General features: G+C 45.2%; 1 protein-coding gene across 1 annotated transcript in view; it reads left to right on the forward strand.

The window, feature by feature from the left end:
• Positions 1-1,193: 1,193 nt before the first annotated feature.
• The window catches only part of NCCRP1 (NCCRP1, F-box associated domain containing), a gene marked incomplete at its 5' end in the record, with an annotated part of 30,417 nt that continues 18,204 nt past the window's right edge, over positions 1,194-13,406 (forward strand). The window contains 4 exon segments of the mRNA XM_082264356.1: positions 1,194-1,208; positions 1,212-1,283; positions 1,285-4,474; positions 11,811-11,885. Of these exon segments, the coding sequence (XP_082120482.1) occupies positions 1,194-1,208; positions 1,212-1,283; positions 1,285-4,474; positions 11,811-11,885 (3,352 nt within the window).

Genomic DNA, 13,406 nt, shown 5'->3' on the forward strand with positions numbered 1-13,406 from the left:
GCTGCAAAGGGTGGGCCAACTCAATATTGAAACCCTACGGACTAAGACTGGGATGCCATTAAAGTTCATGTAAAGGCAGGTGTCCCAATACTTTTGACAATATAGTGTATATGAACATTGATGAGTAATAACACCGTAGATTGTTGATTCGGGAAATATTTGATTGTGCACCCCAAAGCTCAAACACACATCTGTGTGTGTGTATACATAACACAATTTACTATGCTTCAGATATGTATAAACACAGTGAGTGATCGGTACCAATCAGTCACTGTGTTCATCACGAAAGTAAGGGGCCAGTAAAGGACATAGGGGCCCAGGTATCAGGAGGATTCTGTGCCACATGGGCATAGGTGTGCGCAGCCCATTGCATTAGGGTGTGCACCCCAAAGCTCAAACACACACGCCTTTCTCTGCAACCTCAGCTGCACTGGACAGGGAATGAATGGGAAGTGCTCTGTGCTGAGCAGCTTCTTGTTCATTCACCAACTGAAGCATAGTAAACCTAGTTGTTTTCACAATGTTCATTTGGATAAAGAAGGCACCAGTAAATTACATATTTACTAGCCCTTTTCCCCACTCTCCATCCTGTAGCGTAGTAATTAGGGTGTGCCCAGGCACACCTGGCACGCCTACGTGCCTTGGGGATCAGGAAGGAAGTTTTCCCCCACTGGAGCAAATTGGACTATGCTCTATAGGTTTTTTTTTTGCCTTCATCTGGATCAGCAGTGGGTATAGGGCTTTATATCGGCAAGTTTTCTATTTATTTATTTCTATTAGTTGAACTAGATGGATTTGTGTCTTTTTTCAACCCGACTGTACAACTATGTAAAATGGTCATTCATCTGCAGGGAAATATGTTTTAGCTTTTATTGCAGGTTCTGCTTTCAGCCTCGATTAGTGAAGGAACCACTATGCAAAAATACTATGACACAGAGAAAATGTAGTTAGCCTGTATTCCTGTGCCACAAAGTAAAATGCCTGTGTGATTAGGCTCTGATGGAAGCTTCCATTCTTGACTTGTGCTGGGGCAATAGCTTGCTACTTTGTGTTAGCTTTGCTGCCCCAGAACTAGTATTCAGCAAATGAGTCGAGGTCTAATCATAGAGGTGTTTGCTTGATGATGGATTTTCTATACTAAATTAGGGTGCTTGATAAGGAAAGAATAATGATCTGCTTGTACTTTAGAGGAGATGACGCCTCTATGCTGACACTCCCAACACTTCAGTATTCTCATCCTAACACACCTCCGCACCTGGTTGCTGGGAGGGAGGAACGGCAGATAAAAAAACACCTAGAAGACTGGTGAGAACTGACAGCAAGATGAGCGACTGTACGCAGCAAGGGGAGAGCTCTGACAGCTCAGCTGGAGGCCTATGTGCAGTGAGACAGCCTGAGGAGGATGTAAAAGGTGGACAGAAGATGGCTGGAGACTCTGATCTGAGCGACGACACTGGAAAGAATGTAAGTGCTGATGGAACTCGAAAAGAAGCCACACACAGCAAACAGGTGATAAAAGAGGCAACAAAAGAGAAAAATCCAAGCAAACAGACTGGGAACCAAACAGACAGCAATCCTGTATTTGTAGGAAATAAGGAGACAGCCAAGAACGAAGCTAAACAGACGGAAGGAGACCACAAAGTGCTTCCTGAAGAAGAGACAACCCAGAAAGATACTTCTCTGCAAAAAAACAAAGTGACAGCAGAGGGACCTGGTACGAGTAAAGAGACAGCAAAGAAACAAAGAAAGACATCTCAAGAAAGGAAAAAACATCAAGATACATCTCAGGACCAGGCCAAGCATAATGAGACAGCTCAGGATCTAGAGACAGCTTACAAACAAGAGAAACACAAAAATACATGCCAGGAGGAGCTAAATGAACTCAAAGAGACAGATGAAAAACTCCAGTGTTTGGAAAATAAGAATGGCAAAGAGACAGCTTGGGAAAAAGAGGACAGTAAAAATACAGCTTGTGAACAGGGGAAAAACACAGAGACTTCTCAGGAAAAAGGGAAACAAACAGAGACTCAGGATCAAGAGAGGTGCACAGTGAGCCTCCTTGACCAAGTGGAAGACGAAAAGACCCTTCATAGGCAGGACAAGAAACAAGAGACATCTCAGGAGCAAACAAAACACTCAGGAAACCTTCAGGAGAAAACACAACACAAAGTGACCTTCAAGATGCAGGTGAGACACTCAGAGACCCCACCACCACACATAGTGACCTCCGAGAAGCAAATAAAACACTCGGGGACACCTCAGGAACAAATATGTTTCACAGAGATACCTCTGGAGCAAGCACAACACATAGTGACGTCTGAGAAGCAGGTGAGGCACTCGGAGACCCCTCAGGAGAAAGCACAACACATAGTGACATCTGAGAAGCAGGTGAGGCACTCGGAGACCCCTCAGGAGAAAGCACAACACATAGTGACTTTGAAGAACTCACAGACCTCTCAGGTGCAAGAAAAAGACACAGAAACCTTTGAGAAGCAAATAAAACACTCAGATACCCTTCATGAGCAAGCACAACACACAGAAACCTCTGAGAAGCAGGTGACACACTCAAAGACTCCCCAAGAACAAGCAAAACGCGTACAGACTTCTGAAAAGCAGGTAATACACTTAGAGACCCCTCAGGATGTGCAACAACGCACAGAGACCATTGGGAAACAAGTAAAACACTCAGAGACCTCTTGGGAGCAAGCACAAAACACAAAGACCTCTGAAAAGCAGGTAAAACACTTACAGACCTCTCAGGAACAAGCACCTCACACAAAGACCTCCGAGAAGCAAATAAAACACTCAGAGACCCCTCAGGAGCAAGAAAAACACATAAAGACCTCTGAGAAGCAGGGGGAACACTTAGAGCCCCCTCAAGAGCAGGCAAAAGACATAGTGACCTCTGAGGAGCAAGTACAACTCGACAAGACCCCTCACGTCCAAGGAAAACACATAGCGACCTCTGGGGAGCAGGTACTACTCTTTGAGACCCCTCAAGTCCAAGGAAAACAACTAGTGGCCTCTGATAAGCAGGTGAAACACTCTGAGACCCCTCAAGTGCAAGGGAAACAGATAGTGACCTCTGGGGAGGAGGTACAACTTTTTGAGACCCCTCAAGTGCAAGGAAAACACATAGTGACCTCTGAGAAGCAGATTAAACACCCTGAGACCCCTCAAGTGCAAGGAAAACACATAGTGACCTCTGGGGAACAGGTACAACTCTCTGAGACCCCTCAAGTGCAGGGAAAACACATAGTGACCTCTGGGGAGCAGGTACTACTCTCTGAGACTCCTCAAGTCCAAGGAAAACAGATAGTGGCCTCTGATAAGCAGGTGAAACACTCTGAGACCCCTCAAGTGCAAGGAAAACATATAGTGACCTCTTTGGAACAAGTACAACTCTCTGAGAACCCTCAAGTGCAAGGAGAACACATAGCGGCCTTTAAAGAGCAAGTGAAACACTCTAAAACCCCTCAAGTGCAAGGAAAACACATAGTGACCTCTGAGAAGCAGGTACAACTCTCTGAGGCCCCTCAAGTGCAAGGAGAACACATAGTGGCCTCTAAAGAGCAGGTACAACACTTTGAGTCCTCTAAAGTACAAGGAAAACATATAGTGGCCTCTGAGGAGCAAGTACAACACTCTGAGACCCCTCAAGGACAAGGAAAACACATAGTGGCCTCTGGGGAACAGGTACAACTTTCTGAGACCCCTCAAGGACAAGGAAAACACATAGTGGCCTCTGAAAAGCAGGTCCAACACTCTAAGACTCCTCAAGTGCAAGGAAAGGACATAGTGGCCTCTGAGGAGCAGGTCAAACACTCAGAGACCCCTCAAGTGCAAGGAAAGGACATAGTGGCCTCTGAGGAGCAGGTCAAACACTCAGAGACCCCTCAAGTGCAAACACAACAAACAGAGATAGTTGGGAAGCAAGTAAAACAATCAGAGACCCCTAAAGAGCAAGCATGTCTCACAGAGACATCTGAGATGCAGATGAAACACTCCGCAACTCCTCAGGAGCAAACACTACACACAGAGACCTCTCAGAAGCCGATGAGACACTCTGAGACCCCTCAAGAACCAGAAAAAAACAAAGAGACATCTCAGCAGATTGACAAAGGCATTGGAGAAAAAGGTGATCACAAGCAGACCTTGGAGAAGAAACAAATTGACATTGATCATGAGAAGGCAATTTATGAACTAAAGAAACTAGTTAAACCACCAAAATTCAAAGATGGAGTGGGGCCTACAGTCCAAGAACAACAGATGGAGAGCCAGGCCTGTCAGCATGCCGTGGATCAAGTGCCAGCGGTGAAGGAACCTGATACTGATGAAGGCTGGCTTGAGCTCTGTGACAAGGAATGGGGTCTTAATGAGAAGGCAATGGTCATACCTGACAATATCAGCTGGAGAGACGCCTACAAGAAGAAACCCTTTGGAAGGAACTTTTTGAGAAGTCCAAATCCAGAAGGTATGTTGTGTTTATCTTACTGGGCCTTCCAGGCTATATACAAAGCACAGTAAGTTCCTCTCTTCATTTCTATGTATGTGCATTTCTATGTGTACTATGAAATGGATTAAAAATGGGAGAGAGGGTAAAGGTGGGTACAGGCTATAAGAAAATTGGGCGATCGATCATCCGGTTTTCCTTGATATTTCACAGCAAGTCGGAAATTCTTGTACGACAAAGGCTTTTTTGTTGTTTATTGTTTCTTATCATGCACATTCTTTCCTATCTGATTTTTCTTGTATGTAAAAAGTACACATTAAACAAAAACCATTCATTCTATTCACTTACAAGAACATTTTTGAAGTTCGTCCCTTCAGAAATTTTCATTTGGAAAGTCTGAATCGGATGTCAAAAGATGTTTACTTACTATATGAAAACTGAACGATTGTGCCTCGTACGGAATTTTTCTTCCAACTTTCATATAATGTGTGCCCAGCTTTAGGCTTGAGGCAATGTTTACAGTGAAGCCACCGATTACAGCATTTTAGCTTACAGGTAGGGAAAATTTCAAGCTTATACAGTATGATGGGAGGTCTTGATAGGCTGTGCCTGGCTTCAGTATTTTACCACTATATTCCACACTTACAAAGGTGTGAGAATTTTCAGCAATAAAGCCTAGTACACACGATCAGAAAATCAAACAAAAAAACGCTTTCGAAGTGATCGTACCATAATCTGATTATTAGTACACAGCTTTTGTCAGAAAATTATCCGAAGGGACAAACACGAAAATTTTTCTTGTAAGATACCAGATCATACAATTTTTGTTTAATCAGTACAGTCGGTGGTGTATTTTGGTTTTGTGCTGCCATAGGCAAGACTAAAATTGGGCGCCCCTCTCCCCCTCCTATGTAAATTTGCCCCAATCCTTCCTTTTTAATGGATGTGACTCCCTCCAAAATTGAAGGACTATAAGTCCCAGCATGAATCCCTGAGATCTCACGCGGGGGGTGAGAGGGGGTGAGGGAGGGAGAGCGAGAGAGGAGGGATGAGAGAGAGGGGGGTGGGTGAGGGAGGGAGAGAGAGAGGGGGGTTGAGAGAGAGAGGGCTGATGAGGGGGGGGGGGGGTGAGAGAGAGAGAGAGAGGGCTGATGAGAGAGGGGGGGTGAGAGAGAGGGGAGATGAGAGAGGGGATTAGAGACAGAGAGAGAGAGGGGGGGATTAGAGACAGAGAGGGGGGTGAGAGAGAGATAGAGAAGGGGTGTGAGAGGAGGGGGATGAGAGAGAGAGAGGGGGTACTGGGAAAGAGAGAGAGGGGGGCTGAGAGAGAGGGAGTGAGAGAGAGAGAGGGGGGGTGAGAGAGAGAGAGGGGGGGATGAGAGAGAGAGGGGATGAGAGAGAGAGAGAGGGGGGATGAGAAGGAGAGAGGGGATGAGAGAGAGAAAGGGGGGAGAAAAAAAAGAGAGGGGTGTGCGAGAGAGAGAGAGAGAGAGAGAGAGAAAGGGGTGAGAGAGATAAAAAGGGGGGTAAGAGAGAGAGGGGGGCTGAGAGAGAGAGGGGGGGGAGGTGAGAGAGAGGGGGGTGAGGGAGGCAGCTCTAGCAATCAGTGGCCAATAGAGTCTAAGTTTGGAGGGGGGGCAGCTTTTTTGACACCCCCCTGCAAAGTGCCACCCTAGGCCTGGGCCTTGTTGGCCTAGGCCAAAATACAGCACTGAGTACAGTTTTTGTGCGAAAATACAATACAAATACATTACATCACTTCCAAATTTTTACTTTGTCGTACAAGAATTTTTGTAGTTTAGTAACCTTTTCATTTTGAATATGAGACTTGCATGCAAAAAAAACAGACGATCATTCGTCCGATAATCTCATTGTGTGTACCAGGCGTAAGAGGTGAAATTCAGGCGTTAAAGGAAGGTATAGTGAATTTCCACACATTTTGAGTTAATTTTACAAGATTTTAGGTTAATCTTACAATTGTATAGGTAACACTTATTTTTAAATACTTAGTGCTTTGTCCTGATTGTGGAGATTTTCTCCCATTTTCCTCACTTCCTGTCCCCGTGACACACATTAAAAAAAAAAAAAAAAAAAAGGGTGAACTTGTCACTGTGACAATACAAACATTGTCAGAACTTCTAACTCTCCCCCAACTCTACTTAACCACTTCAGCTCCGGAAGGTTATACCCCCTAATGACCAGGCCATTTTTTGTGAATCGGCACTGCGTTACTTTAACGAAAAATTGCGCGGTCGTGCGACACTGTACCCAAATACAATTGATGGCCTTTTTTCCCCACAAATAGAGCTTTATTTTGGTGGTATTTAATCACCTGTGCGGTTTTTAGATTTTGCGGCAATTTTGAAAAAAAAAAAACGCCATATTTTTTACTTTCTGCTATAAAACATTCCCAATGAAAAAAATTTTAAAATCTAATTTTTTTTATCAGTTTAGGCCAATTTGTATTCTGCTACATATTTTTGGTAAAAAAAAAAAATCCCAGAAAGCGTATTTTAATTGGTTTGTGCAACAGTTATAGCGTTTACAAACTACGGAATACATTTTTGGAATTTTTATTTATTTTTTCGTTTTTTTTTTTAGCAATGGCAGCGATCAGCTTTAGCAGGACTCTGACATTGTGGCGGACAGATTGGGCCCTTAACTGACATTTTTGACACTTCTTGGGGACCAGTGACATTAATACAGTAATCAGTGCTAAATAATATGCACTGTTACTGTAATAATGACACTGGCAGGGAAGGGGTTAACACTGGGGGTGATCAAAGGGGTTAATGTATGCCTAAATGTGATTACTAACTGTGTGTGTGTGTGGGAAGGGGATGGTTCTGTGACAGGCACAGAGAAATCGGGGTATCAGCTTAGCTGAAACTCCTGATCTCTCCCTGCCTGTCTGAAAGAAGACTCACCTGCTTTGTTTACATAAGCAGATGGGTCTTCTGTCAGTTTCTTTGCCGATTGCAGGAGGCCGGCAGTAATTGTCGCTGCTCCTCCCACGGCCCACCTCCCTCTGTGTCTAAACACAGTAGAAGCGAGGCCCCGGCAGCGTGCACGCACCGCCGAGACCTCGTGCACAAAATCATGTAGGTCTACGTGTTCGCGGTCTTTGTTCCGCATTTTTTTTTTATATTTGTTAGGGTGAACCCCAGATATGATTTTAATTAAATGTATATTGGTCTAGCTGGACACAGTGCAAGCAGTGCCGAGACAGGGTCATCTAGAGCTCAGGGCAAACATGCCAAACTGTGCCCCCCCCCCTCAAGATGTATAACCAAACCCCCCCCCCCACAAAATCACTGAGCACTAATCTGCATGCTTACCCCTAAGCATAAATCCCCCCTTCACCCAGTACAAATCCATCCCCCTGCTGAAATCCTTCCTCTAAGCACAAATCTTTGCTCCCCCCTCATCCAACAAATACCCACCCAAAAATGCACCCCTCCTAGCACAATACCTCTACCCCTAAAATTTTCCCTCCTAGTACACATCTTCTCCCCCCCCCCCCCCCCCACTTCAAATTTCCGCCTCCCAGCACAAATTCCCCCCAAATCTCCCCTCCTAGCACAAATCTTCTCCCCATCCTCCCTCCCACACAAATCCCTCTAAGTCACCACTCTTTGCACCACCCTCCCCCAAATTTCCCCTCCTAGAACAATACTTACCACCCCCCCCCCCCCCCCAAATTCCCCCTCCCAGCACAGATCCCCTTCCCCCAATCTCTTTGTGGTGCCCCTGTAACATGAGAAAACCATACCCCGTGAGAAATCCATACCCACGTCACTTCCTGTCAGAAACATAATGGAACAGCTGAGGAGCTGACTAGTGCGCATGCTTGGAGGGTATTTAATTTTTACAGTAGTGTGTGTAACGTTACACCGCCTCAGCTGTTACATTAAAACATCTCCTCTGCAACATGAATCATCTCCGCTCCTACCCCTGTCACTTCCCTGATCTCGGCTACTAAATGTAAAAGCGGCGGCGGGTGTATGAAATGTAAATCACGGAGATCTCGGCTCCGTGATCCGATTTTACATTTAGTAGCCAAGATCAGGGAAGTGACAGGGGTAGGAGCGGAGATGATTCATGTTGCAGCGGAGATGTTTTAATGTAACCGCCGCAACAGCTGATGCGGTGTAAGGTTATAACACACATTCCATACATTCCATACCCTCCGAGCATGCGCACTAGTAAGCTCCTCAGCTGTTTACTGACGTAGGTGCAGACGTAGGTGCAGACGTAGGTATGGTTTTTTCACGGAACACCCCCCCCCCCCCCACCTCACATGATACCACAGTACCCAGGGCAGCCACCTCTTGTCCCGGCCCTGAGTGTAAGCATGCATATTGTATACCTGAAGGACTGCTGTGGAAGCGGACGATCCTTGTAGTAGTAGGCGCTACTATAGTGAGTGCTGCAATCTTCCTGGTCCTGCCGAGTGGCTGCCCCACTGCACACTAACTATGGGGAGAATGCTCACTCGCCACCGCCACCATTCACACAACGCCTTGTATTTTTTAAAATTATTACAAGACGCTGTCTGATTGGATAAGGTGGAGATCATGAAATTGCTACCCTTTCTCTCCTCCTCATCCAATCAGAGAACGCCTTGTAAAAATTTTAATAAATATATGGCGTTCTGTAAATTGCGGCAGTGCTGATTGAGTGTCCCCCCTGTAGTAAATGTACAGGTGGGCAGTTGCTTGGCACAAGGCCTGGAAGATTGCGCTGATCACTGTAGTAGCGCTGACTACTACAGTGATTGTCAACTTCCACAGCAGTCCCTCAGGTATCAGATATGCAAATTTACATTGTGTAAGCTGAACCTATGTAAGTTTGCAATTAAGATCGTACCTGGGGTTCAAATTTATGTAAAATGATTCGCCTCAGAAGCAGGGTATGTAAGCTACTACATTGACAGCCTAAAGTCGGTCATAGATGGATCGAATCTCGGCCGGTTCAGCCTGTCGGACTATTTAAATGCAATTACTGCTGGCAGTTATAGCCGCTAGCAGTAATCATTGTGTTCTGCCAGCTGGGAAGGCTCCCCGCCAGCAGAACAGTCCTGCGGGAGGGATTCCAACAATACTGTATTGATGAGAGAGAATCAAATGATTTTCTTTCCTACCACCCGAGGTGAATAGAAAGAAAATTGAATCATCTCTGGCTTGCCTAAGTGTTTAAAAACATTTGTAATACCTAGGGAAGTACCAGTATCAGTGCCGATACTAAGTATTTTATGAGTACTCGTACGCACGAAAATGCTCCTGATTCCAAAATCGATACTTTGCGGTGCGATTTGCAACTATACAAATTGAATGGGCGCAAATCGCACTGCAAAGAATCGCATGTGATTTGAACAGGAATGCGGTGCAATTCTTGTCTGAATCACATGCGGTTTCCCACACTGCTCCTGTGTGAACCCAGGCTAAAATCGCTATGACGAGTATGAGTTCACATAGGAGCGATAGGCAAACCACATGTGATTCGGACAGGAATCACACCGTATTCCTGTACAAATCGCATACGATTCTTTGCAGTGCGATTTGCGCCCATTCATTTTGTAGGGATGCAAATCGCACTGCCAAGTATTGCTACTCGGTATCAGCGAGTACTTGACCAAAAGTATCGGTATTTGTACTAACCAATAAAAATCCGGTATTGTTCCAACCCTAGTAAAAACATATCTGCCACACAGGGAGTGCATTGTTTTTAGTCAGTCAGCTGACTCATAGACTTGTATTGTGAGTAGGAAAAGTATTGCACAACCACTGTGTAGCACTGCAAGGCAGGAAGTGGTGTCTGCATATGTAATGAGCAAATATGGCTGTTCCCATGTACATATATCATTTAAAATTCGACAATAAAACGAAAAAAAAAAAAAATTACACATCAACACTAATATTTAAAACAAGCTGACATTTTACATGTGGACCTACCTTTTACATATGCAGTATAAAGTATTTGTGAAAAGGTTGTGCATGACATTTAAAGCATATCTAAATGTCAGAGAAAGTCTTACATTTATATCAGCATATGGGTCCTTTCACACGAACGATCCAATCAGATCCGCCTGTCAGTTTTTTAGGCGGATCTGATCAGATCCTCCATGCATCCCTATAAAGCAGGGGATGTCAGCGGTGACATGTCCGCTGACACCCGCTGCCATCCGCATCCGATCCTGTCCGTGAAATCCGGATGGATGGAAACCCTATTTTCCATCCGTCCAGGGGATCGGATGAGAGCAGACAGGCGGTCCGCTCTCATCCGATTCCCCCATAGAGAGCAGCGGGGCTCTGACACCTCCCTCTTCGCACACAGAGCAGAGAGGGAGCTGTCATCTGCCTGCTCAGCGGGGATCAGCGGATCGATCCCCGCTGAGCTGCACGGAGTCCGCCGACGGAGACAGACCGTGTGAAAGGAGCCTAAGGCCCCTTTCACGCGGACCGTATTGTGATCCCCTCCTGCACTTTTTTTCTTTTTTTGCACGGACACGGATGACACTTGTGTCATCCGGTCCGTATATCTGCATATCATCCCATCCATTTGCAGATGATATACGGACATAATGTATGTCTATAGGGATTGCGGATGTCAGCGGATGACACCACTGACATCCGATTTTGCGTCCTTTCTGTTTTTTAAACTGAAGAAAAATAGGGTTCTGTTCCGTTCCAAAAAACGGAACAGAACTGAAAGGACACAAATCGGATGTCAGCGGGTGGTCATCATCCGCTGACATCCGCAATGCCATTGACATGCATTATGTCCGTATATCACCCGCAAACGGATGGGGTGATATACGGACATACGGAACGCCCGTGTGAAAGGGGCCTAAGTGTTCAAATTCAGTGACTCAAAGCATTGAAGCCAGAGGATCAGCATGACAGCCAGGCAATTAGCATTTTTAGAGGGACTGGTTAACAATGGAAGCCTCGGTGTTTTTATTTCATGACTGGTTTCCTTCTACCATGCAAGCTCCAGAACTACCTCCCTAATCCCTGACTTTCCTACTTAGTGGGTCATTGATCTGGAACAAGTATGTAGGATGGGAATGTATGTTTGTCAGGCTTTGCTGGTTGCATGCTTCCTCCAGGTGAGTGAGTACTATCTACCTAGTAAGGTTAGAATGATGATGACGGTGCTAGATAGTGAATGATCAGAAAGTCTGCGGCTTCACAAGTTGTCTATGAAACCTTCCATATTTCTGCGAGAAGCTCTTCTCTGTATACCCTCCTCCTCCTCCTCCTCCTCCACGTCTTTCTCACGCTATGTCTCCTCCATCTGTCACTGTACCAGGCAGGCTGTAACCTGTATGTTCATTCATGTGTTGTTCTATCAGGTTTATCCACCAGCCAGCCTCCTCCACAAGAAGAATTTGATCCACCTCCTGAGAAGAAGCCCCTGGAGACATTAGGTCAGTACTATGATTGGAAGACACAACAAGTTTTACCTCTTTCCAAGTCTCTACCTGATTGTTTGTTCTATGATGATTATGCTGCCCACACCCAATGTATCACTGGAGGAACACAAATTGTCAAACTGATTTCCTTTTAATGCATTGGATGTGATGAGTAACATCAGTTTGGTCAAATCAGGATAGGAAAGGGGCATTGCTAGGTTCCTAATAGACTCGGGCCAGCCCTGGGCACTTACACTGAAATGTTGCAAGCCTTCCAGCATACAATGTCAGTAGGGTTAAAGCGGTAGAATACTCGTTTTTGCTACTTTGAGCCATATACATTATCTGTGTCCATATTGCATCACTAACCTTTTCTGCTGGCTGTCAGTTCAGCTGTTCTCTTTCTTTTTACTTCGTTTTGGTCAATGACGTCACCCGCGCATGCTCCATTTACCCTGATTTTCCGGCAAGCTAATTATGCTGCCGGAATATTGCAGGGTCTATGGCGGGGCTGCGTCATTTCCTCTGCTTGACGTCAGCCCCGTGCTCCCGCGAGACTCCGACCTTCCCCATGAAAAAAAATTCTCCACTACCCCATGTGACTTGCTACGTCACAGGGGGGTGCTAGTGGAGTAGTAAGGGCGATAGTGGATAGCCTCCTATTGGCTGTCCAAATGGTTATGAAACCAAAACGAGGCTTGGTTTTTATCGTCTACTGCGCATGCGCGGGATTTCCGAACAGTAGACATACTGTGGGCGGAAATACCGCACTGATAAGAAGACAAAATCCACAACAAGGATGGCGGCGCCGAACTTCACAAAATACCGACTGGAACGAATGAAAATAAAAATGTAAGGAAAACTTATAATTGATTGCTTACATGCTATTTAATTCAACATTACATGTTACTGGCGTTGTTTGGATTTTGGAGATATGCAAGTACTGAGTATACTACCGCTTTAATCTATATGTTGAATATTTTTATTACTTTGAGTTCAATTATAGAAAAAAAAATCCAACAGTACAAAATAACTTCTACAAAGAGATTGAAGATACTACAGGAAACTTCGAAGTGCATTGTAATAAATATAACTGTACAAAAAGGCTTGTCAGCCTAGTAAACAAAGATGGTTGGAATCTCAGACAGTTCAGCAGGAACAGGCCAAGATTTGAACAATGTATGGAAAGGCTGATTGTACCCAAGTTGATTGATCGATCAACTTGGGTACAACCAGCCTGGCTGATTTTTCATGCGATTATTGCCAGAGGTTATAGCCGCTAGCAATATTCACTGTGTGTTCTCCCACCTGGGACAGCTCCCCGCGCCCCCCTCTCCATGAGAACACAATAGCTCCACGGGGGGACTCCACAGACTCTCCCATCAACACAGACTGTTGATGGGGAAATCTAGCGTTTTTCTTTCCTGAAACCCGTGGTTGCAAGAAGAAAATCCCTCCACCTATGGCTGGCTTAAGGAGTTTCAGCAAATGCAAAAATGGTAGCAGCCAGTGGTGGCATTGATTAGACATGGCCCA

The sequence above is a fragment of the Pelophylax lessonae genome (genome assembly GCF_965119305.1).
Source record: "Pelophylax lessonae genome assembly, chromosome: 7".
Classification (NCBI taxonomy): domain Eukaryota; kingdom Metazoa; phylum Chordata; class Amphibia; order Anura; family Ranidae; genus Pelophylax; species Pelophylax lessonae.